The 26,199-nt window shown below is 43.0% G+C and overlaps 1 protein-coding gene across 2 annotated transcripts in view; it reads right to left on the bottom strand.

Moving 5' to 3' along the window:
* Positions 1 to 251: 251 nt before the first annotated feature.
* ANKLE2 (ankyrin repeat and LEM domain containing 2) overlaps positions 252 to 26,199 on the bottom strand; it is a 56,179-nt gene continuing 30,231 nt past the window's right edge. For both annotated transcript variants that reach the window (XM_069215268.1, XM_069215267.1), the window contains exons 7-13: positions 22,461 to 22,527; positions 15,696 to 15,877; positions 15,272 to 15,378; positions 13,638 to 13,831; positions 12,630 to 13,383; positions 11,986 to 12,117; positions 252 to 5,611 (exon numbers count right to left, since the gene is read on the bottom strand). In XM_069215268.1, the coding sequence (XP_069071369.1) occupies positions 5,389 to 5,611; positions 11,986 to 12,117; positions 12,630 to 13,383; positions 13,638 to 13,831; positions 15,272 to 15,378; positions 15,696 to 15,877; positions 22,461 to 22,527 (1,659 nt within the window). In that variant the 3' untranslated portion in view covers positions 252 to 5,388. The remainder of the gene's footprint in view (positions 5,612 to 11,985; positions 12,118 to 12,629; positions 13,384 to 13,637; positions 13,832 to 15,271; positions 15,379 to 15,695; positions 15,878 to 22,460; positions 22,528 to 26,199) is intronic.

Here is a 26,199-nt window from a genome sequence, read left to right as displayed (position 1 = left end):
GAAGTATCCTTACAATAGCACATTTGATCTGACTGATGAGAACATATAAGTATCAACTGAACAGCAGGGTGACTGACAAAGGTCAAGAGCAAACAGTGTGGTTAAATTATTTAGACAACACAAATATGAATACATTTCCCAGCTATGAGCACACAGGAGGTCAGTTTACAGGAAATTCGGGAGGGGATAAATTAGGGGAATAGGGATCACACCTTGTTTATCATTCAAGATTCAAGAGAATGAGTCATGTGAACTATACTGTGTGCATCTTTATTTTAACTCCAGTACATAAACATTTTTTCTTAAACTACAAGAATTAAAAAATACATAAATACGTGCAAGTAGGGAGGCCAGAGCACAAACAAAAGATCTTTAAACACAAAGAAAAATTTTGGACACTGGAGGTGGCACTCTTCAAGATTTAAAAGTAACAAAAGATTCTTATTTATATATATTTATAAAATAATCTTTGCCGGTGACATCGTCCTTGCCCAGAAACAGCAGTGCTTAGGGCTCTCTACTTTTTTGCTTCTCCAAGTGATGTCCCCTTCTGATCTTAAAAAATGTAAACTAGTACCTTATAGACTGCATGGATGTAATTTCATTTAAACACATCTAAGGTCCATAGGAGGAATTAAACAATAACAAACAAGAACCTCGCAATAGACAGAACTATACAATACCACCTACATGGCATTTTGCAGTCTGTCATTGCTAACCTCCAAAGGCTACATTCTGTTAATGATAAAATGGCTTCATATTAATTACACCCTTATGTCCCAAAATGGGCAGTGGTCTACTTGCAGTAGTAATTTTAGCTCCCTTCATTTAGGTGTAGGATGTTCAGCCACTGACTGAGAGGATTACAGACTTAAATGATACACCATCAGGTTAGCCTCCCCAACTCAGTTCACTGACTAGAATGAAACTCAAGGATACAGAAAATATGAAAGTTTGGCAAATGTTTGTGTCATTAGATGCATTAAAAGGGAAGTAGGAAATAAATCTTAGGCTGGCATTTGAAAGGAGTAGACAGATCTGAGCTAAAGATGATCTTCAAAATAGCAGGGGAGGCAGCCATTTGGGAGAAGATATGCTCTAGAATACCAGGGTCAGTGAAAGACCATACAGAGCTTAGGACCGATATAGCTTGAAGTCTAGAACCCTAGGATTCGAACCTTTTCAGGTGATCTGTTTGGATATGAAACAATATAGGACACACTATAGCCAATGGGGTTCCCAGAAAGATTGAAGCATAGTGAAATGCTTAAGCACTCCTTTGTTCATAAACAAATAATGTCGGCCCCCTCCCCAGACCCGGAGTTTTTCTTGCACAAATCAATGGCCAAAAATAAGAATTGGAGAAAGCTTTGCACTTGTCAGGGAGCTGGCAAATAAACAAAAGAAACATCAGGTGGGCAAATCAGGATCCTACTTGTTTACATCCAGTACCTGTAACCTTTGTAAAGGGATGGAATGAGTGTTTCCATTGCATTACATAAAAGATTACAATAACATTCTCTCTGCGCCTGAAACACCTTCCTGCTCAATTAATTTACAGAGCTACAAAATAAACTTAAGAATGTTAATAATTAGGATCTTGTTCTAATAGCTCCTGAACACTGACTAGCAGCCTCTTATGTTGAAGACTGTGACAGTGGGTACATTTAGATCCCAGAGCTAAAGCTGAAGGCCCTGGAGTAGGCAGGTTCTTTTTGAATGGCTCTCCTAAATCACAGTGTAGTGGGTCTTTAATTGGACCTCTGTTTAAGGCATGTGATTCTTTGAGGAACCAATCCATGCACCAGATGGAATCAATAAGAATTTAGATTCCTATACAGACAAACCCAAGCTTTTTTCAAGGGTACAGAGACATCATTCAAATATGAGTTTTTCAACCACGAAGGTGCTCCACCACGGCGATCCTGGAGAGAACTATGGGTATCAAGGAATATCTAAGGACAGGATGGTAATGAACACTTTTTGCTCAAAGGCAGGGGCTGCTGCTAAACTGTTTCATGGAATAATGGTACCTCAATTTGCAGAACAAATACATTTGGTAAATACATTAAGTTTATGGAGTGAATGTCTGAATTTAACAGATCTAATAAGGCAAGAATGAACTCCTTTCAGGTCAAATGTATGGCGCCCAACTGCAGTGATTTCACTTCCTCAGCTCAAAATTCCCTTTGTCAGTTTGAGGACTTTGAAACCTACGTGAATCAGTATAATTTTCTTCCACCCTTAATTCCCTGCAAACAGTTTTCCCTGGGCTTACATTAAATAAGAACTTGGTTTCCACTAACAGTGGATTGGGATGGCCATGCTTATGAATGATGGAAGAGACACAGAAGAAGGAGGCTCCATTTTGTCCCTTGGAAATGGAGATTCCCCACCTGTTGCCATTCACTCCAAAGTAATTATGGCAAGGTAGAGAGATGAACTAAAAGGATTTGTAGATGGGGGAAGAAGACAAGCCCGAAATACAGAATTTTGAATTGCTACTTGGCCATCCAAAGTTGAACTGCCCATGCACACACAACTATAATTATGTCTGTGTTGGGTTATGTTAAGATGACTGCACTAGTCTGAGTGTCTAACTTTATCTGGGATATGAAAGCACCATATTTTAGGTTTTAGTACTCAGTCTGGAGCATCCTGTGAAAGATATGCTTGCCTCAGGAAACAACCACTTGGTGCAATTTAATTTGATTACACAACTGTATTGGACGTGCTACTTATGAGTGAACAAACACGTTTGTGAAATAAATGCACCAAATCAGCCAAGGAAAGTAGGCTCTTTATAGCCTTCAAACTAGATAAAAAATAAGAAGGGAGTTTTGTTCCTGCGATCAAATCTATCGAGTGTGTGAGGGCTTATCCTACACAATTAATGGAAGGGTGTGGGACATAAGAGTAAAATGCTTGTTGAAGCTTTTCCACTACGGTGCTTGGTCGTAACTATTCAGGAGAGGCACCACTCTGTCCCAGAATTCAGCTTACACAAGAGTGCAAGAAAAGGGGTGACTGGCCTTGGAGGATAGTTTCAATACTTCACCAGTCAACAAAAAACAGACTTCGTGACTGTGTTATACCTTAGCTTCAGATTTCATGTGCACTTGGAAACAACAGTGACCTACACAAGAGGCTTTGCTAATTAAAAAATAACCCTGTGGAACATTTTTACAAGTGTGCTCCATTTCAACCAGCACTTAAAAAAAAAAAAAAAAGCACCAAACGGAATTAAAATATGTATATATTTTACAAACAAGGCACTAAAAAGCTTGCAAATGTTCATCAGGTACAGTTTTGAAATTAGAGTAACAAGTTACACACAGGTTATACAGCTACAGCTCGACTCGAGCAGAGGAATTATTTCTTGTCCATTGTGCGAGAAAATGCAGCTAACATATGAATTGCTTGGCCAAGAAACAGGTAGACAAAATTAAACCACTACATTTCCAAAAGCTGCACTGTTACACTCCTCTATAAAAATATGCATGGTAGAGCCATTATCTTTATATAGCCCCTAAACATTGTGTATTGGTCCCACAGACAAGTGAATATGGCCACAGACCCAGAAAGTGCTTTGCGCCCAACCTATACAGTCGGCATTCAATGCCTCCTTTTTTATATAATGATGGCCACAGCTTGCTAAAAACGAGCAAATAAAGGGACTATATGGGCACTACTGGGGTAAAATGAAAAGTCAATGTATCCTCCCCAGCCGTGATTTTTAATGCACCTATTTGTTTAAAACAGATATCTGAAGCAGCCATACAGAACAAGTGAAAGGACAGCAGCTTTCGCTACATCCAAGAGTGCATTGTATGAATAATAACCCTTCTAGTGTAAATGCTTAAACACTGGTCATGAGCAACTAGAGGAATTTTGCTCACACCATGCTATTATTACTACGCTACAGAAGGCAGGATATAGTGTACACTTCTTGTAACAGTCATTTGTTTTAGAAATATTCCTGCTATTGTGTGACAAAAAACAGAACAGAAAAGTGCCTACAACAATTTATACAGCGTCAAAAATATTTCACAGGAACAACATCTACAGGAACACTGGTTACATGAAACTTTTCTCTTTTTAACAAGGAAGAGTCTTTTCACAAGGCAGTTTTACAGCACCTCCTTTACTCCCCACTTGACCTCAACAAAAAATAACTGGCGACTACACCAACCTCATGGAAGTTTAGCAAAAAGAGGCATTACTGACATCCTGCCACTCATGATAGACACCACAGCTCATTATTTGAATGACAACCAGACCACAAAGGTGAAAGGTCACAATTCTTATGAAAAAGCCAACAGTTGAACTAGTTAGTAATTTATAACCCATTTGTGCTAGAATGCCCACAAGCACTCCTTCAAATCTGAAGTGGAATGCAGGTCCAGTGAGGGCAGCACTGCCCGAAGGGTACATTTATAGAGCAGGGGCCACAATCACTCAAGAAACACACCAGGCCTGGTTGAAAAGATAGAGAATGCTGCACAAGCCAGTTAGCCATCAATTCTTTGAAATCACTTTAATAACGTTATTAAGTCACAGTGGTTCTGAGAAGCTCTTTGGGCTTTTTTTCTATGAAGGTTACACCCCACACCGCGTTGTGCAGGCATATGTGTCCCATGATCTTGCATGTACATTATGTGCTTACGTTTTCAACTGTTGTCAGTCCCACTCTTCAGATAGGGGTTACTTTCCAAATTATTGCTGAATATGTTCTGTGGCATAACAAACCCTCTGAAAAAGGTAGATGGAGGCATGAGATGGAAAACAATGATCAGGGGTTTCAACCTGAAGCTAACAGTACCACCGAAGATTATGGTGAAGGGCCAACATTGCAGCAGTCACTTAAGGAGTCTTTCAATACAGGAGCCTAAAAAAGCAATGAATCTGCTCACAGATGTGTCTAACCAATGCAAGTAGGATTCCTTCCCTGTGGCAAAAGTGTGCAAGAAAACCAGACAATAACTAAATACCAATAAACTTGTGCCACATTAGCAGCCCCAGTCTCCTCTGCGAGCTCTTCGCTGATCTTTGCTGATTTGGTGTGCTCTGCCACTCACAGGCAGCTAGCCCGATACAGGACACCACACTCGCTGACGGCCATAAGCCTACTGAGGATTTTCCACTGTGTAGTAGACTGAATAGTACTACTTGTCTAACACTTTAGGGTTACAGCTTACCTACAGGATCACTGGATTACCACTACCCTCGTACCACGGGATAAAGAGTGAGATATCAAGTTCAAGAGAACGAACAATTCGGCCTGAGGGGCTCTGGCCAGGATTGCTATCACTCTTCTCTGTCACTCGAGCAACAGCATAAGTTACAGAGACACGTAACTTCCAGCCCCTGGACAGCGGTCTTCCTGTTCTAGAGGGTAGATGGATCAGAAAAGTGACGCAGCTTTGACAGAAGGATTTGGCTTGCAAAGGCTGGGCTGTATCGACCAGGGCTGGCATAGTCTGAAGAGTTAGCATATTTGCTGGGGCTGTTTGTCAAAGGACTGTTCCTGCCGGGGGTGGAGTTGCTTGGAGAGCCAGGTGTAAAGGAATGGGTCTTGTGCTTTCCTTTAAGTAGCGCGGGACTTGGCCAACTGTAACAAGGGAAAAAAATAGATCAACATTTAAATAATAACCATAATAAACACCCACACATACGACTGTGGAAGAACAGGGCATATTACCATAGTAAAAAAAAAAAAATACATACAGACACACTATTTATAAAAATGAATAATACAAAAGCCAACTTATTTTAATCAACTTACAAACAAGGGTGCTTATTTGTCCAGTGGTAAGACCCCATTATAATCCATCTTAAAGCAGTGGAGGAGATCGATTTATTTGGAAAAGAGGATGTCCATCTATGCCGTGTTGAAAATGTTTGGTCCACAGCATGGAAACCAGGAGCAAGATCTGTAGCTTGCGTTAGTTGAGTAGGTTTCAGACTTTCCATCTTTATCAGCAATAAAAATGGGACATTTTGCTGCCATGAGCGCATGCCATAAGGCCTTTTAAGTTTATTTATTTGTGACAAAAAGAACAAACTACTTACCTCCAGCAATGCTTTTTTCTGCTAGAGATTCCCCCCCTTGCCTTGTGAATTCCCCCCCCCCGAGGTGCCAGACTGGATCCAAAGAGTTTTGATAGCAATTCTCCAGCACATCATTTGGTGGACACTACATCTAGGACTCCTCTGCACACTGACATCAGTTCCTTTCTGATCTCTGGCTGCACTATTTGATAGAAATCAGAATACTTCTGTGTGCAACTCTCTGAATTGAGGCCTTATTAGTGGGCTGTACATGTTTATTTTACAGTACAGGCAGGAGGGTGGGTCGGTGACGAATCTGGTTAGTGAAGAGTCTCTACCAGAAAAGTTGTTACCGAAGGTACGTAACTTGTTCTTCTGACAGTGACTTCTATCAGCAGATTCCTCACTTTGTGAATAGATTCCAAAGCAGTCCCTCCCCAGATGGTGGGTCTGTGGAATGGCTCAGACTGGAAAATCCTGCACAACAGATCGGATGAATTGTCTGTTTCTGTGGATCTGGTCATCGATACAGTATTGCTTCGTGAATGTGAGGAGGCCACCCAAGAAGCAGACAATCACACCACATGCCAGCACAGTGATAGCAGGCTTTGTTGCTGCCACTGGAATGAGAGTGGAATGAGAGTACAAGCCTTCTTGGAGCTGCTTTTTGGTTAAAGAAACCCAGAAATAGTTGACCATCTAGAAGATCTCCAGTCTGATCAATTTAAAAACGTACAGCCTTTTTGGGGTCAAAATGGTGGAGCCATTCCTCCTCATTTAAAGGGGTGAGGTAGAGCACAGAAATCCGGCGAGGTGATGGATTATTGCCTTGTTTGGAAGAGAACTACCTCCAGCAGGAAGGTTTCTTTCATCCGGAGGACCAACGTGTCCTGGAAGAACGATGTGCATGGCAGTTGGATGCCCGGGACTGGAGTTCACTCGCTCGCCTTGCAGATGTAATGGCAATGAGGAAAACTGTTTTGATGGTCAACAAGCGTAAAGGACAACTGTGCTTCGATTCAAAGAGTAGGTGAGAATCAAATTAAGGTCCCACTGTGGTATTACAAAAAAGTGTGGGGACGTAGGAGGGAACATATGGGTCAGTCCTTTCAAGAAAGTCATCACAATAGGTGATTTGAGCAGGGACAGCTTACCTGGCAAACGTAAAAAGGGCTTTCGATAACCCTCTTCTGTTGCCACAGCAATGCCTTGCTGGGTTAAAGGCAGACAAAACATCAAGATGTCAGACAATTGTGCATTCAATGGTTGAATGCTCTGTGGGCAAAACCAGGTAAACTTCTCCAAGCGCCCTGCTAAGACCATTTTGGTGGATAGACACCTGGTTCCCACACCCACCTCTAAACAGGATGGTTCAAATTGTGTAGGCTCGGATGCAGGACCCAGCACTGCTGCAACAGAAGAACTTATTGAAGAGGAAGCCGGACCGGAGGACAATGCTCCTGGTCAGAAGTTCCGGATACCAAACTCTCCTCGCTCAGTCAGGAGCTACTAAGATGGCGTGGGCCTGCCTGGTCTTTCTTGATCTTTTTCAGACAGGGAATGGGAAAGGCATACAGGATTCCCGAGCCCCAGGTGAGATGTAGGGTGGAGAGAACGGTCTTGAGAACTCCAGCATAAACGTATTAATACTGTGCATTCTCTGCAGTGTCAAACAGATGGAGCCAGGATTCTTCCCATCGTTGGAAGATGCCCTGTACCACCTCCGAGTGTAACTACCATTCATGATCTGCTAGGCAACGTCAGGTGAGTTTGTGTGCACTGGTATTTAAAGATCCAGCCAGGTGCCTGGCAATCAGGGAAAAGCCCTGAACGTTCAATCACTTCCAGAGACATAGATCCTTCTAGTATAGTGCCCACAACCCCAATTTGCTCTGTTTGTTGTAATACCACGTTGCAGTAGTGCTTTCTGTGAGAACCTGCATCCCACTACCCCCTAACCATGATGTGGCGAAGGAACACCTTCAGTGCCTAGCAAATCACTCGCAACTCCAAAAGCATGATGTGAAAGAGAGTCTCCACTGGATACCAGAGTCCTCTGATCACCACCTATCCCAGGTAACCTCCACATCCCAGCAACGATCCTCTGCACAACCATTAGCTCGGAGTGGGCCAAGGAGAGGTGTCTGCCGCTGGTCTAATTGCAGTTAAGCAGCCATTACTGCAGGTCTTCTCGGACACCTTGATGGATTCCGATAGCACCCCATGGTGCTAAGCCAACTGAGACTTCAGATCCCACGCAAAGCCCACACGTCATATAGTCCACAAAGAAGATGCAGGAAACCAAGAAGCCTTAGGGCTGCCCTCCCTGAGAACCAGGTCAAGGGTTGAAACATCAGGATGCCTGAATGTCCTGTACTCGTTGAGGCAGAGGGAAGGCTCAGAGTAGCACTATCCAGAGAGGCCTCAATGAAGGGTAGCTGTTGTGAAGGAGTCCGGTGTGACTTTGGCACACTGATGGAAAAGCCCAACAGTGTATGCAGGTTAGACATCGTGAGGAGGAGATTTATAACTGCTAGAGGCAAGCTCTCTTTCAGTAACCAATTGCTGAAGTATTGGAAGACTGGTTTTTCCACTCTTCGAGGATGGGCTGCAACCACCATCTTCACACCCAAAGTGCACAGTTAAGCCAAAGGAGAGCACAGAGAACAAAGTGCTCCTGGCCTACCTGAAACTGCAGGTAGCGTTTGTGAGACTGTAGAATGGGGATATGGAAAAATGTGTCCCGTAAATTTAATGTCATGATCCAGTCTCCTGGATCCAGAGGAGACAGTACTTGGGGCAATGTGAGCATTTTCAACTTGTCATTCCAGAGAAAGGATTTTAATGGGTGCAGATCGGGGATAGAACAGAGGCCTCCATCCTTTTTCAGCACCAGGACATAACTAGAGTAACAGCCAGTCCCAATCTCTGATGCCAGTACCCTTTCTAGGAGTCCCTTGGCCAAAAGAGCTTGAACTTACCCTCGGAGCATGGACAACTGATTCTCCAGGAGGTGTTGTGGTGTGGATGGCATATCAGGGGATGTGACAGGAAGGGTAAGTAATAACTGTGTCCCATAAACTGGAGAACCCAAAGGTCGGATGTGATGTTCCTCCACCTGTGGAGGTAGGTGACTCAGCATTCCACCAGGCAATTGCACAGTGTTTATCAAAACAGTTTTGAGGAAGTGAGCTGTGGTTTCCATACAACATTGCCCTGGGTGGCCTAGATGCTCTTTGCTTGATCCCCAGCCTCTACGTCGAAAGGATTGGGAGACTTGCTGTTGCAGAGGTACATATTAATGCAGTTTATACATGTATTCTGTGACGAAGTCTCCTAAGAAGCAAGTTTGTTGGGGGAGCTGCCAACCAGGAGGAGCTAGCTAAGCCTAGAGAACAAGAGGTGACTATGGTCTCTTTAAACGTTGTAAAGTCAAGTCTGCCTTCAGTCCAAATAGTCTAAAGCTGTGGAAGGGCATGTCCATGAGGGACTGTTGGACATAGGAAGCAAAGTCTTTGTGCAAATCCAGATGTATCACCAAAGCAACACATTGGTTCCACCAAGTCAGTCATATCCCGGGCCGAGCAAATAGAGCACTTTGTTGCATCCCGGCCATCCAAGATAAGGCACTGTAGGGTCGTCAGTATTCCATCCAGGACAGTTGGCAAAAAAAAAATCTGCCATTCTATCCCACGGTGCATGCGTGTACCTGCCAAGGAGACAACTGGTATTGAGGGACTGGAGATCAAGGCTGGCTGAAGAAACATATGCTTGGTGAAAGTCTCCATGCACTTTGACTCTGTTGGGTGCAGTTGAGGAGTACACGTTAGGCTTAAATTGTATAGGGGACATCACACCACTAAGTTCTCCAGAGTGGGGAGTAGCAATCAGACAGAGCCTGTAGGAAATTGAGTTATTATGTGGTGTGGTTGGGAGACTTCACAGGGTAACCATCATACAATAATGATGCAATCTCTATATCAATTCCAGTTGGGTTCGTTAACAAAAGCTCAGACCTGGGTAGCTGTTGCACAGGGCTGTCAGGCTTAATAAAAGGAGAGTGTAAAGCATTTAGTGGTACCAAAGCAGTTAATAAGTAGGAAACGTGACAATGAATAACTGACAGCAATTTAAAAAAATAGAGCTTTTTTTTTTTTATCGTAAATTGGACACTGGAACAACACAAATCTATTGAGGGGAACCAGAGATATGATTTTTCAAATATAAGTAAATCACTGTATTTCACTCTTAGGAAACATAATAAATTGTAGGCGGCTTAATAGTTTTTAGCTGACTGGCTAGAACGGCTACTTCTCTTCACTTGAATGGGCCACAATGGGTTCGGGGTCAGTCATGGGGACCACTTATGTCCAGGGAGACAACTGTCCGTTCCAGCAGTATCAGGGTCCTCAATGCACGTTTCTCCTTTACTGTGGTCCAGCAAAGAAGTGGTCCTGATGCTGGGGAAAAAGGATGCTGAAGAGATGATGTGAGTGTTTCTGGGGCAGCCAATAAAGGGAAATCCAGCCGAAATGTAAAGGCCAAACCACCTGTAAATGATAACCCAAGCAAACCCAACCAGCTTTTAGACCAGCTGGGCGACATCACAGACACAGCTTGAGCCCCGAATTCCCTGGTCCAATGTGCCCTAGGAATCTCCTAAAGCATTTCATGGACGAGGACTATCAAGGTTGACAGATGCCTGTGGTTGGTTGTCTTCATAAGCAGAAGGAATATGATCTGGTGGTTCAGGCTGGACTGTCCCTTTTAAGGCAGGGCAACAACTGATTTGCATACGATTGTGTCCTGTCTGTAAATGGAGTGAAAAGAAATAGTTGTAAAGCAGCCTGGAGAAAGGACGAGTGGTTGAGCTTATATCAAGTATTCTCTACATTTTTTGTTTTTACTTAGTGAATGACCAAGCAGTTGCGATTTCCATTCGGTTGGTGCTGGTCTATAGTGACGAAAGAAACAAAAGACTGGTATGTTCCCCCACAGTAATTAGCAGAGATAAACAAAACTCAAAGGTTCCCATCATCAATTTTCCTCCTTCTCATCTCCTGTACTGGCAATCGTCCTACAAGAATTCAGTACTCCAATTTACAGCAAAATTCACCTATAAATAAGCGATAAAATGTTGATCTACAAAAAGACAGGAAAATGGGATGGCAGTGCAAGAAAGAAACATCTTTCTTTAACAAAAAAAAGGAAGAGGAATATTTAAGTTGTATGTTGTCTGGTATCCTAATTATAACTAATTAGCTTGTGCATATCTAACTTCAATAAAGGGTTGTTAAATTACTGGGTGCCAATATGGTCTGGTTTCTATCCCAATTAACTGCAAACCTAACAGGATACGATAAACATAAATTAATATGAAAAATCGCAAACCGTGCTTGTTGCCCACAACCACACCTTCCATGTGCCTTTCTGCCTTGGAGATGCTCCTTTACGTAAGACAACATTTCAGCATCTCTGCTGAATACGTTTGATAATTAGAGTAATGATAGATTTTTGCGGATGAAAAGAGGAGGAGTTCTAAAGCATGTATTAACTTAGTGTTAAACTAGTGCATAACAGAAACAATGCGTACTGCAGCACATACTTGTGACCCGGCAACTCCGCTCCACCGACCTCACCCTTGCAACCGTCCCACGCATCTGCAGAACTACCGGCGGCAGATCATTCTCGCACCTCGCCGCCAAGATGTGGAACACTCTTCCCACCCACCTGCGTCAGACCAAAGACCCCCTTACCTTCAGGAGACTTCTCAAGACCTGGCTGTTCAAGCAGTAGCAGCACCTCCCCCAACCCCCCCACCTCAGCACCTTGCGACCATCAGGGGTGAGTAGTGCGCTTTCCAAATTCCTTGCTAACACTAAAGCTGGACTATCAGGTTAGGTCTGTTTGATCTAGCTGCATTTATGCCTGTACCTTTGTCTGTCGGTGGCAGCATAAGAGAGAACAGTCTTCCTCCATTTGTAGACAGCAGGGTACTTTTGCATGTCAATATCAACTGCCTGAACAGCTGTCAACACATCATTGTCCAACTTAGATGGCTCGGACCTGTAAAATAAAATTAAAAACAAATATATATATATTTTCAACACAAGACTGAGTTCCAACTAGTGATGGTAATACACAGCACCAAAGACAGGGCCAATGACCCAGAGAAAAGTGCATTTACTTCAAAAGTGAGGCATTGCCGGGATATTTTAAGCCCCATCAGCCAGTAAGCAAATAGTCACCCAAGGGGTCTCTCACTTTAAAGACATGTGCACAGTTTATAGGGTGGCAAACAGCGAAAGTTCATTCTTCCCACTCAACGCATTTACACTTTGTAAACAGTGCTTCTCTATGACATTATCTTAAAATCTCCAGTGACAGTATTGAAATATTGGAGCCCATTAAAAGCACTGTCTTTGACAGTCCAAAACCTGTGCAGTGGAAGCAAGTCTAGCTACCTTACCCAGACTATACAAACAGAACAGTTGCTGTTGTGATGCACTTTACATGCAGTGCTACAAAAAAAGTCAAAATATTCAAAGCATGGGAGAAAAAAGGACTTCATGCCCTACCCGAGGAGAAAAGGACCTTTGAAGTAGTCTTGTCGGGGTGGAGTCTTAATGTTGAATTGGTGTGCTGCGGAGTCTGTTGTCAAGTCCTGATTAGAACAGGGCTGTGAGCCCTCATTCCAAAGGCAATCCCCTGGTACAAGTGGGCATAAACCTTCTGTCCGTATTAATGTGTCCCCAGAACTCCCTGCTGCAGAGAGGTTGTGGAAGGTAACCTGCGCCAGGCCATCTCCATCTTCCAAGTCATGTGAAATGTTCACTTGGTTTAGCCCCAGAGACAGCACCTTCTCATAATGCATTGATGCTCCATTCTCTGAGGTGGATGCAGATTTTCTTTGTTTTTCCACACTTTTCCTTGCAGCCTCCTGGCCTGCAAAAGTCATTTTTTCAAACTCCGCCATTAGATTGGAGACTGGGGAGATCAGGCACTCCTCTTTACTCCTTGGACGTCTCCTGTCACTGGGGGTTATGCGCTCATTCTCAACAGTGCTGCAAAATCCATTCTTGCTAGCTGGAGGTCCCTTCTCATAATTGCGGCTGCATGGTGAAGCAATATCTAGAATGTTGGCATCATGCTCAATGGAGAGGATATCACACTCGGAAGCCCCGAGAAGTCCACAACCAGACTCCTTTGAAGCTACAGGCTGGCTCTTTAACGCTGCATTTTGACGATTTTTAATTTCTTCCAAACTCATGTCATCCTCCTCATCAAGGAATGCACCGACAGAAATGGAATTGCAAAACTTTTTACTCTTACCTGTAAAAAAAAAAAAAAAAAAAAAACATGCTAATTATTTTCAGTGTAGAGGTAATCGAGCTACATGGCAGTGCTTTAATATGTTGGATTGTATGCATTACTCAAGGTACATCATTTACTGCCAAAGGGAAACTGGTAATCTGCAGATTTCTTGCTGGTATAATTGCACCCACACAACTTTAAAACCTTGACAGAACACAGAAACCTGGCACCCGACCCTCCGTGCTCTAGGACTGACTTTTTTTTTATCTTACCGGAAGGAGATGGAGTTTTATATCGGTTGGAGGCCTCATTCTCTCCAGCTTCATGCAGGACCTTTTCAGAGTCATCCCTCCGGCACAGGTAGTCTTCCAACTTTCTAAGCCCATCCTGAGAAGAGAGATCAGCAAAACATCCGAGAAATTCCCAGTATTCAACCCACGGGAACCCGAGCTCATGAGCTAACTCCCTGCAATAAACAAAAAAATGGGGTCAACAGAGAGGAGGCAGAAAGGAACATGCAAATGAACTGCAAATTATAAACAGGTTACTGCAGTTACCATAACCACTGAATTTTGAGACAGTGACACTATTAACTACAAGAACACGTTGGCATCTCCATGGAAACAGCACATACCTATAAGTAATATTAATGTCATGCTTTCATTCGTCATTGCCTCAGAATTCCATGTCCATCAAATTCTTCAATGATATAGCTTTTAAAAACAAGCACAGAGGAAGAGTTTCAAAGTGATGAAAGACCTACGTAGCGTACCCTTTGCAAGGAGTTAAAGCAAGAGAGGTTATCTAAGCCAAACCAGGCATAAATGAGACATAAAAGTGATGTGATCAGGGGAAGGTTAGGCACCAGGCAGGGTTATTGCTACTGAGAAGCGGAGGTAAAAGGCAGAATAGAATATGCTTATCCCTTATGGGATATCATAGAAGGATTCTATAGCCTTCACTTTACCGGGATCCTGAGCAAATGTCCTTGCCTACAAAACATAGGAGTTCTTCCAAAAGGCTAACAGAAGACATTAGAAGTTAATAAACAGAGATTAACAAAAGCAGCCTTCGATCCTGCCTTCCTTCTAGATAAGAACAAAACCAACAACTGTTTCAATGATAAATGTCTTCTTAAAGACACCAGAAAACCCTTAACAAATCCTGCACTTTATGGACAGTAAGAGATGTTCCTTAAGGTTATCCCAACCACATAAATTCTACGGCATCAATATCTCAGCAGCAGCTGTTCATCATCACCAAGCGATAGTTAAGTAGACACCATTCTTAATAACTAGCTATGAGAAAAACCCAGCTGCCGAGTATTATATCCTCTAAGATAAAGTCTACCACATATCAAGCACAAGTCCATCCCCATCATAGCGCCTTGCTACACCATTTGTTGATGAACTGTGGCCCTGCCAAGCCATAGCTGCGCCAACAGCTAACACCTCTAGCAATATCCTCCCCTCTCCATGCAAAAATGATGGAAGTACACTCTTTTCTTACATGCAACATTTAGAGAACAAACTATTACTTTCCATCAGATCCAGTTACATTAAATAAAGTCTTGCCCAATCTTGAATGTTAAGTCCACCTACAGTCAGAACTTGAACATAAGAACTAGCAAAAGTTAATCTAAAAATCAAGTTTCCGTGCTCAGTACAATACACCCTTTCGGTATGATCAAACTTTCATAGAAGTGGTACAAAGATATTGTAAATTGACATACTACTTTACTTTCCCACCGCTACTAACACTTCACCCTTCCAAGTACAAATGCTGTGCAAGAAAGTGAAGTTCTAATCTAACTCTACAAAAAAATAAACCATGCTGGCTCCATAGGTGCACATCAGTCTCTTGCCCTCCACAAATGTGCAATCATGATCCACAGCGTTATCTGTACCTTCCCACTCTTTCAACACCCCTTTCTGGGTCCGACTTTTTGATGTTGTGAAAGAAGCTTGCACGGTCTCGTGGTGGAGTCTTCCAAATTCTACGGAACTCTTCTGCCTAAAACAATCCAAAATAAATCATGCATTGATAAAGTCAGTTTCCGCAGGATTTTTCTATAGGGATATAATCTCAAGAAGGAATTGGGAAAAGCATTCGGCTAAGTTACAAAATTGCAGAAGGCTTTGAAGTCAAATACAACATCAGTGATGCAAAGTGGACAACAGAATGCACAAATTTCCTTGCGTCCCTTTCACATGAAGAGCGGCCAGACTGTAGAATATCCCTCCTTAAACGCAAGCCTCGAATCAAAGCCCACACTATGAGTAAAAGGAATGTGTGAAAACTCATCACTTGACTTTGTGCAGTGTCATTACCTTAGACGGACTCATAGGGCCCGCAAATGCTCTCACAGCTAAAAGTGGGTCTTTTGGGCTGGCAGCGAATCTTGGCTGTGGTGAAAGAGAAATGCTATCTGTCGGTTCAGGTGACCAAGGAGCACCAATCACTGGTGAAAAGGAATGATCTTCGGCTCTCAAAAGTGGCACGTAGTAGCGACCTATGATCAAAAAGCAAGACGAGAAAGCAGACCAGGTTACTATCACTGCAATGCCATATCTTTGCCTTTTTAAGGAGCAAACGTTTGCTACTGTATTTTGAAGACAATCTCCATTAACCAAGAAAGAGGTTTATAAAGCCCTTAACCTTGGTATTTTGAGCACTTTCAATTAAAGACAGGATCTGTTTTCAATTTTAGGAGCTTTTATATTTTATAAAGCAAAATAACAAACCTATCCCAATAGCCACACAAGACTGGGCCTTTTTTTTTTTTTTTTTTTTTTAAAAGGAGACGTGGTCCTCTGTGGCTTAGTTGAAACACAGATCTATTCTAACAGTTACCTTCCACTCACCCTAAAAAAAAAGCACATTCTAGCCAATCCACTAGATCTGTGCATTTCTTTTACAACCACGGAAACGTAAGGTAAATATAAATATGAAGAGTAAGGATATAAATGTAACAAGAAAAGTGTGCACTAGAATGAGGCACTGTGGCATTAGCTAGACCACCTCACTTGGTTATTTCTGTAAGCTAGCCTAAGTCAGATCCCCACTCCTGTAACCTGTTTAGCACCTATTTCCTTGTTGAAACAGAAAATATACTCTGTAAAGCAGCAAGTTATTTAAAGGTAGATCCACACTATACCAAATACCTAAAATCGATTAGACTCATTTATGACACCAATTTAAATATAACAAAGGGCCATGCTGAATGATGTCAAATGTCTTCTCAATAATTACAGATGTCAGTGCAGTTTCAAGTGCAGGCTTTGGTAAAAAGTTGAATGAAACAATTAAAAAGAAATCCTATCCTTTATAAATGAAGGAAACTCAGTTTACTTTTAAATACTGGTTCAAGACTCCAGATTTTACGATATTCAGGTTTAATCAATTTCTTTCTAATAATTTAATCCAGTGTTTAGCCACATATAATTTTTGTTCTATGAAAAACCATGTTGCTCCAGTGAACTATTTTAATATGTTATTTATTTTATCAGAATATTACCATCTCCTCAGTTCCTTATTTCTGTCCTACATCTTCTCTCATGACTACCTTATTTTCTTTTCCCTTATGTGGTCTTTAGCCAACTTTATTCTCCACAATCCGGTCCTTAACCTTGTCTACTTTTAAAATACCAAGGGCCAGATTACAATCTTGGCAGATGGGATACTCCGTCACAAACGTGCAAGTTCCATAGGATAATATGGAACTTGTAATACGGCGGACGGGATATCCGTCACATTTGTGACAGAGCATCCTATCCACCAAGATTGTAACCAGGCACTATGTCAGATTTAGTTGATATAGGAGGTTTAATTAGAATTTGCTTACCTTTATCTTGTGAAATCTGCTAAAACCCATTTAAGTTTAGGAACTACCGCTAATTCTCCATCCATGGCTCTTTTGTGATCCTTAATCTGGTTTTATATTCCTGCTCTGAGCTACCAAAATTGGTCCATATAATGTTGAAGATTACCCTCTGTAATACTGTCCTTCACAAAGAAGACCTAGCTTGCAATGTCTGGGACCTCATGATGCCCTACCTTATTTTATGTGTGGCAATCTGTGGTTCTGACAAACCATGGCCTCTGTAATCCAGTTACTAGTACTGTCTAACCCGTTGTTCTTGTAATCACACAGCTAATCCCATGCAACTCACTCTTTGCACTGTAATTCTTAAAACGTTTTGTCCAGACCCACTCAATCCAGTTTGATGTGACTCCCCGCTTCATGTCTAACCTGAGATACTCATTGTGACGTAACATCAGCTTTCTTTTGTTCCTCGCATCTTTGGTTAATAAACCAGCATTGACCCTCTTTTGTAATGAGCTCATCACCTTTGGTGTGGTCTTTCATAATAAACGGCTGAACAATATTGAATAATTATCATATAAACCATTTTTAGGCAGAGTAAAGCAGTGCTGCTTTTCGACGTGTTGTATTCTCTTCTGTGGGCTTCATCTCACGCCCATCACTTTCATTCGTTCCTGGGCCCGCCTTTCAAAACTCCCTTCATGTCAATGGTAAATACTTATGTTTGTCCCGCCTCGCAGACTGACCCTGTTACATGGATTATTGCCAATCGGCCACATACTTTACTGTGGACACACTCCTTTTCTCTTTTGTCTATCCACTTCACGCTCCATGGCGCTTTGAAGTTTGATATAGCGCGAACTCACAGTGCAAACTCGATCAACGGTATTGGAGAGCGTTCCTCTCGTTTCTATTCCATCCCACAGTGCACAAGTACGTTACCGTGGTTATTCCCCTCTTTCCACCCTGTAGCGCACAAGTACATTCCCGTAGTTATTCCCCTCTTTTCAAACCCGTTGTGCACAAGTACCTTTCAGTGGTTATTCCCCCTTTTCAACCACTGCCTCTTGCTTTCACAACTTGTCCCCTCATACTCCATGTTGCTCTCCATCGTGTAATTTCAACACATGAATTTCCTACCCCATGCTGCTTTATTGCCCACCGGATACAGCACAATACTACTAAGAACTAGGTGACCCACTTCCGAAAAAAACAAACAGTGGCACCTCTTAGTCTGTCATTCAATTTGATAATCATAGTTTTATGATTACTTTCTCCCTTCTATGAACGTTTGAGTTGGTTATGTGGAGCAAAGTTGAGGCAATAATTGAAACGCTGAGAGACAGGAGGTAAGGCTGATGTTAAAGAACCTTCTTCTTGAATCTGCTCGAGTGCTGGCGTATAGGATAATGTGCGCCATAGAGATTTGAAAACCGCAAATTTACATGATGGACCGAACTGTCTCGCTATTATGGCTGTTTCAGCCAGAGCTTTTGCTGAAACTTCAGAAAATGTGTTTACAAAACCATATCACATAAAAAACTGGTAATCTTTCTGAAATGCATAAATTGTTCATTTTGTTTGACAAATAAGTAGCTTGGATTATCTCGCAGTGCCACAGTGCTGCTTTCAGTTCTTCGTTGTCACACACTGACCATAAGCACACAAGGGACTCCTAAGGTCACACAACAGTAAATGTTGCAGCCAGCACATTACATGTTTAAAAACTTTAATGAAAACATGTTGCTCCTGCTTACGTTTCACATGCTTTAGTTAATCCTGCATGCTCTATGAGTGTTTGCTTTTCCAAGATGGTGGTATGTTTTGTTTTCACAGCCAGCATATTAGTCTAGTTTCCCCTACCTCATAACCTATTTTTCATTATCTGGTGCTCCAGTGCTGCAAGGCCATACGAGTAGCACTAGTGCTATGCAAATCTCAGCATTCCAAAAGTATAAAAAAAAAATATATACATATATTTTTTTTTTAAAAAGCCGTTTTCAACGCCAATATCTCTAAATTTAGAAAATGCGAGACCTAATGCATTGCAAATGCTTGTTTGACTCAGCTATTGTTGCAAACTCACACAGCCTCGGTTACTCATGTCTTATCCAGGAATATTATATTAGTGCTCAATAAGACAAGACAGGCCTAACACAAGGCGCTCATCAATACTGTCCAGGATGTGTGTACAAGACAATACGTAACACCTAAATGGTGCTCATGAACAGAAGTTGGCTACCAAACAATCTCAAGCATAACCTCCTCACGTAGGGGTTAATAAATAAAAAACGAAATCGGAGTTCTGTGCACTCAGAAGTTCCAAGAAGAAGTTACTGTCCAACTCCAAGAGTCGTGAATTATCAAGTAGCTTTAGTTCAGATCCGTCATTTAGTTCATACAGTTTGTGTTAGGAAATGCCTCCTTGGCATGGTTACCTCCTGACTTTTTGCCTTTGCTGATGCTATGTTTTGATTTGAAAGTGTGCTGAGGCCTGCTAACCAGGCCCCAGCACCAGTGTTCTTTCCCTAACCTGTACTTTTGTTTACACAATTGGCACACCCTGGCATCCAGGTAAGTCCCTTGTAACTGGTACCCCTGGTACCAAGGGCACTGATGCCAGGGTAGGTCTCTAGGGGCTGCAGCATATCTTATGCCACCCTGGGGACCCCTCACTCAGCACAGACACTGCTTGCCAGCTTGTGTGCGCTGGTGAGGACAAAACGTGTAAGTCGACATGGCACTCCCCTCAGGGTGCCATGCCAACCTCACACTGCCTATGCAGTATAGATAAGTCACACCTCTAGCAGGCCTTACAGCCCTAAGGCAGGGTTCACTATACCATAGATGAGGGCACAAGTGCATGAGCCCTGTGCCCCTACAGTGTCTAAGCGAAACCTTAGACATTGTGAGTGCAGGGTAACCATAAGAGTATATGGTCTGGGAGTCTGTCATACACAAACTCCACAGCACCATAATGGCTACACTGAAACCTGGGAAGTTTGGTATCAAACTTCTCAGCACAATAAATGCACACTGATGCCAGTGTACATTTTATTGTAACATACACCCCAGAGGGCACCTTAGAGGTGCCCCCTGAAACCTTAACCAACTACCCGTGTAGGCTGACTGGTTTTAGCAGCCTGCCACACTCGAGACATGTTGCTGGCCACATGGGGGGAGTGCCTTTGTCACTCTGTGGCTAGTAACAAAGCCTGCACTGGGTGGAGATGCTTATCACCTCCCCCTTGCAGGAGCTGTAACACCTGGCGGTGAGCCTCAAAGGCTCACCCCCTTTGTTACAGCACCACAGGGCATTCCAGCTAATGGAGTTGCCCGCCCCCTCCGGCCACGGCCCCACTTTTGGCGGCAAGGCCGGAGGAGATAATGAGAAAAACAAGGAGGAGTCACTGGCCAGTCAGGATAGCCCCTAAGGCAACCGGAGCTGAAGTGACTGACTTTTAGGAATCCTCCATCTTGCAGATGGAGGATCCCCCCCAATAGGGATAGGAATGTGACCCCCTCCCCTTGGGAGGAGGCACAAAGAGGGTGTAGCCACCCTCAGGGCTAGTATCTATTGGCTACTGCCCTCCCTGACCTAAACACACCCCTAAATTCTGTATTTAGGGGCTCCCCAGAACCTAGGAACTCAGATTCCTGCAACCTAAGAAGAAGAGGACTTCTAAGCTGAAAAACCCTGCAGAGAAGACTGAGACACCCAGACGGAGGCCCCAGCTCTACCGGCCTTCTGAAGAAACTGCTCCAGCGACGCTCTCCCCAGGGACCAGCGACCTCTGAATCCTCAGAGGACTGCCCTGCTCTAGAAGGACCAAGAAATTCCCGAGGACAGCGGCTCTGTTCACCCAAGACTGCAACTTTGTTTCCAAAGAAGCAACTTCAAGACAACTGCGTTTCCCGCTGGAAGCGTGAGACTTGCTACTCTGCACCCGACGCCCCCGGCTCGACTTGTGGAGAAACAACACTTCAGGGAGGACTCCCCGGTGACTACGAGACTGTGAGTAGCCAGAGTTGCCCCCCCTGAACCCCCACAGCGACACCTGCAGAGGGAATCCAGAGGCTCCCCCTGACCGCGACTGCCAGATCCCGACGCCTGGTAAAGACTCTGCACCCGCAGCCCCCGACCTGAAAGATCGGAACTCCAGTGCAGGAGTGACCCCCAGGAGGCCCTCTCCCTTGACCAGGTGGTGGCTACCCCGAGGAGCTCCCCCCCCCCCCCCCCCGGTCTCCCATTGATTTCAATTACAAACCCGACGCTTGTTGCACACTGCACCCGGCCGCCCCCGTGCTGCTGAGGGTGTACTTTCTGTGCTGACTTGTGTCCCCCCAGGTGCCCTACAAAACCCCCCTGGTCTGCCCTCCGAAGACGCGGGTACTTACCTGCTTGCAGACTGGAACCGGGGCACCCCCTTCTCCATTGAAGCCTGTGTGTTTTGGGCACCACTTTGAACTCTGCACCTGACCGGCCCTGAGCTGCTGGTGTGGTAACTTTGGGGTTGCTCTGAACCCCCAACGGTGGGCTACCTTGGACTCAAACTTGAACCCTGTAGGTGGTTTACTTACCTACAAAAACTAACAAATACTTACCTCTCCAAGGAACTGTTTAAAATTGCACTGTCTAGTTTTAAAATAGCTATATGTGATTTATTTGAAAAGTATATATGCTATTGTGATTATTCAAAGTTCCTAAAGTACTTATCTGCAATACCTTCCATTTGAAGTATTACATGTAAAATTTGAACCTGTGGTTCTTAAAATAAACTAAGAAAATATATTTTTCTATACAAAAACCTATTGGCCTGGAATTGTCTCGGAGTGTGTGTTCCTCATTTATTGCCTGTGTGTGTGCAACAAATGCTTAACACTACTCCTTTGATAAGCCTACTGCTCGACCACACTACCACAAAATAGAGCATTAGTATTATCTCTTTTTGCCACTATCTTACCTCTAAGCGGAACCCTTGGACTCTGTGCATACTATTCCTTACTTTGAAATAGTGCATACAGGGCCAACTTCCTACAGTTTGTATATTTGCAAGGGTAGCCAAGAACAGCCTTTATTTCAGATCCACCATGTAGTTCATACAGCTTTGATGTAATTACAAAGGCAGCAAAGAACAGCCAACACGTGCCTAGTCATAAAGCGAGTGGACCCTCGACTTCATGTCTGAAATGTAGCAACACGAAAAGAATTTCCAAAACGAACCACAAGTGAACATGCTACAAGTTATAATAAGGAGCAAATACCAACCTTGCAAATATTCTCGGATCCGTGCCTTTAATCCTGGAGATTTATCTTTGCTTCTTTCACAAATAACCTGGGAAGGCAAAAAAATATAATTCCTACTGGAAAAGGTTCACTTCATGGCTTAAGGTACAGACTCTGGTTTACTGCAAGGAGCTTACAAACACATCTAACTTGATACATTTGGTTTTCAGCCTTCAATTACAAATGTAAATCTTACACCACCATCACCTGCTCAGCTGTCCACAATGTTTTCCGGTTCTGCAACAGAAGGTGTTGTTGAAAACTGAATATAATAAAATCCTTATGCAAAATTAACTAGGCTGCCCCCCTTCCAGAGGGCCACTGAACTTTGAAGTTAATGCTCTCTGGGACAATTCCAAAAATATAAAACTTCTAGTTCAGGAGAGACTTCTGGCTTGAATGAGCATCTTGGGTGATGGGCTTGTGCATGACAAAGATGGTGTACTCGTTTTGGCAGGGCAGGGGGAGCACCTCAGGTTGCCAAAGCATATTGTCACCTGATTTAGCTCATTCTCCATATGATTAGTCTGTCAAGCTAACAACATTTTCTACAACCCACCAAAAGTAAAGACTCCCCCAATTGTTTACCAACAGTGCCAATACTTTCTCTGATACAAGAAACCCCTCTGGACTAGGTACAGTTATTGAGAAGGATCACCATCAACCACATATAGTAATATACATAGAGACAAGAACCTTTTGGTACACAATCTTACTCTACACATGGTCAAAACATGTAATGCACTAAAAAACCGCTGTGTTTGAGATCAGAGAAAATACATCACACTTGAAGACCCAACGTCACTGTTTGGAGCGACAGAATTTCCAATCACACTCCTAGCCAAGATGGGCACCAATGTAACAGCACAGATGCCACAAGGCAAACATCTTAGGTTTACCTAGAAATGCCCTGGGGCCACTTTAAAACTATTCTCAACACGATAAAATACATTCAAACTACTATAATGTGCTACATGCAGGGATTCCAATGAAATTAAAGCATCTGGTAGTACCTGCCATAATTACTATTACATTTCCTGCTTCCAAGTGAAATTCACAACGATTTATTAATGAAGTCCAGATACAGCCTCGAGTTTGCTGAAAAAGATCCCGACCCAAGTACGGCTTCACCTCCCAATTCTGAAGGCAGTTTGTGGACTCAAATCTGTGTTGTGAATGTCACCATTTTCAAAACCACCATGGCATTTTAAACTTTGCTGAGCTTACAAAAAAAAACAACCAAAAAAAAAAAAAAACATTAAGTGTAGGAAAGTGCCTCTTGTTGACATAGTTTACACCCCCCACTTTTCGCCTAATATCGGATGTGATTTTGACTGAAAGGTGCACTGGGTTCCTGCTAACCAGGTCCCCAGTGCCAGATCTTTTTCCCAAAACTGCATAGTTGTTTCCCCAATTGGCAAAACCTTTAGCACGTTCTGTAAGGCCCTAGTAAATGGTACCCCTCGTACCCAGGGCCTTGGGGTACTAAAGAGGGTTCATAAGGGCTGCAGCACAAATTGTGTCACACTAAGGAATCCCTCACCAAGCACATGACAGGCTGCCATTGCAGGCTGAGTGTCTTGGTGCAGACGAACGTGAAAACGCAACATGGCACACTGCCTGTGTGCCATGTCCCCTAACTCTGCATGCAATATATGGAAAATGTCACTTACTCAGTATACATCTGTTCATGTCATCTACTGCTGCAGATTCACATGCTTTGCATATGTTCGCCATCTAGTGTTGGGCTCGGAGTGTTACATGTTGTTTTTCTTCGAAGAAGCTTTTTCGAGTCACTAGATCAAGTGACTCCTCCTCTCAGTGATAGTGTGAATGGGCATTGAGTCCTTTGTTTTCCCACAGGAGGGAAAAGTATGGAGTGAAGAATTGTATATGCACATATATATAATAGGAAAAGATGATGTCCATGCAACGTATATATATATTTACATTAAAAAATACCACAACAGCTACAGGCTTCCGGGTAGGAGGGAGGGAACATGTGAATCTGAAGCACTACATGCCACGAACACATGTACACTGGGTAAGGGACATTTTTCCGTTCAATGGCATATATAGCTGCAGATACACATGCTTTGCATAGACTGAAAAGCAGTCCCCTCCTAAAGTAAGCGGTGGCTAGCCTGTAGGAGTTGGAGTAGTTTGAAATAGTGTTTTAAGTACTGCTTGACCAACATTTGCTTGTTGGCAAGATAGCACATCCACACAGTAGTGTTTAGTAAATGTGTGTGGTGTGGACCTTGTGGCTGCTTTACCTATATCTGCCATTGCTATATTTCCTAAGAATGCCATTGAAGCTCCTTTCTTTCTAGGAAAATGTGCCCTAGGATTTACTAATAGTTGCCTTTTAGTTTTAAGACCGCAAATTTGAAAACACTTTGCTATCCATTTGGCCAATCCTTGTTTGGAAATAGGATTACCTTTATGAGGACGTTCAAAAGCCACAAAAAGTTGCTTAGATTTTCTAAAATCTTTTGTTCTGTCTATATAACACATGAGAGCTCTTCTGAAATCAAGAGTGTGGCGAGCTCTTTTAGCAACTGAATCTGGCTGTGGAAAGGAGACTGGCAATTCCACTGACTGATTGATGTGAAATCGTGAAACCACTTTGGGTAGAAATGTTGAATTTGTTTTGTCCTAAGTACTCTTTTGTGTTTGCAAACTTGGAAGAAGGGTTCTTCTAAAGTGAATGCTTGAATTTTACTTACTCTCCTTAAGGAGGTAATTGCTACCAGGAAAGCAACTTTCCATGAGGGAAATTGAAGAGCGCAAGAATGCATGGGTTCAAATGGTGGACCCATAAACCTTGTGAGCACAATGTTAAGATTCCAGGCAGGAGCTGGTGGAGCTCTAGGTGGAATAACTCTTTTAAGGCCTTCCATAAAAGCTTTTGTGACAGGAATTCTTAACAGAGGTATGCTGAGATTGCCGTTAAATGAATTTTAATAGATGAATATGCAAGATTTGCTTTTTGGAGGTAAAGCAAATAACACACAATATCCTGTACCAATGCTTTAAGTGGATAAATGTTTTGGGGTTTACAGTAATATACAAAACGTTTCCATTTAGCTGCATAGCACTGCCTGGTTGTAGGTTTACGTGCTTCCTTTAGAATGTCCATACATTCTGATGGAAGCTGTAGATATCCAAACTGACTTCAGGAGCCAAAATCGCAAGGTTGAGCATACTGGAATTGGGATGCCTGATTTAATTTTTCAATGGTGGTATCACTCTGGTCCAAATATCTGCTGTTTGTTAAATGGCATATTAAGGACCATTTGCTGTATCTCAGGTTTGAATTCTGAGAACCACAACCAAACATGCCTTCTGATCATAACGCTAGTATTTATTCCCCTAGCTGCGCTGTCAGCTGCGTCTAGGACGGATCTAATTTGACTGTTGGCAATAGCTTGTCCTTCTGACACTACCTGCTGTGCCGTTTTTTTGGTGTTCCGTAGGGAGATATTAGAGGAACTCCTGCATCTGGTCCCAATGGGCCCTGTCATACGTGGCTAAAAAAAGATTCGGAATTGGCAATTCTCCACTGATTTGCAGCTTGAGTTGTCACTCTTCCCTGCTGAATCAAATTTGCAGCTTTCCTTATCAGGAGGAGGAGCATCCCCTGTGGACTGACTAGCTGCACTGACCACAATGGATTCAGGTGGCAATTGTGTTATAAAAATTGGATCCGATGGTGCAG

This window comes from Pleurodeles waltl, chromosome 11 (assembly GCF_031143425.1).
Source record: "Pleurodeles waltl isolate 20211129_DDA chromosome 11, aPleWal1.hap1.20221129, whole genome shotgun sequence".
Classification (NCBI taxonomy): domain Eukaryota; kingdom Metazoa; phylum Chordata; class Amphibia; order Caudata; family Salamandridae; genus Pleurodeles; species Pleurodeles waltl.
This window is presented reverse-complemented; position numbering and strand designations above follow the sequence as displayed.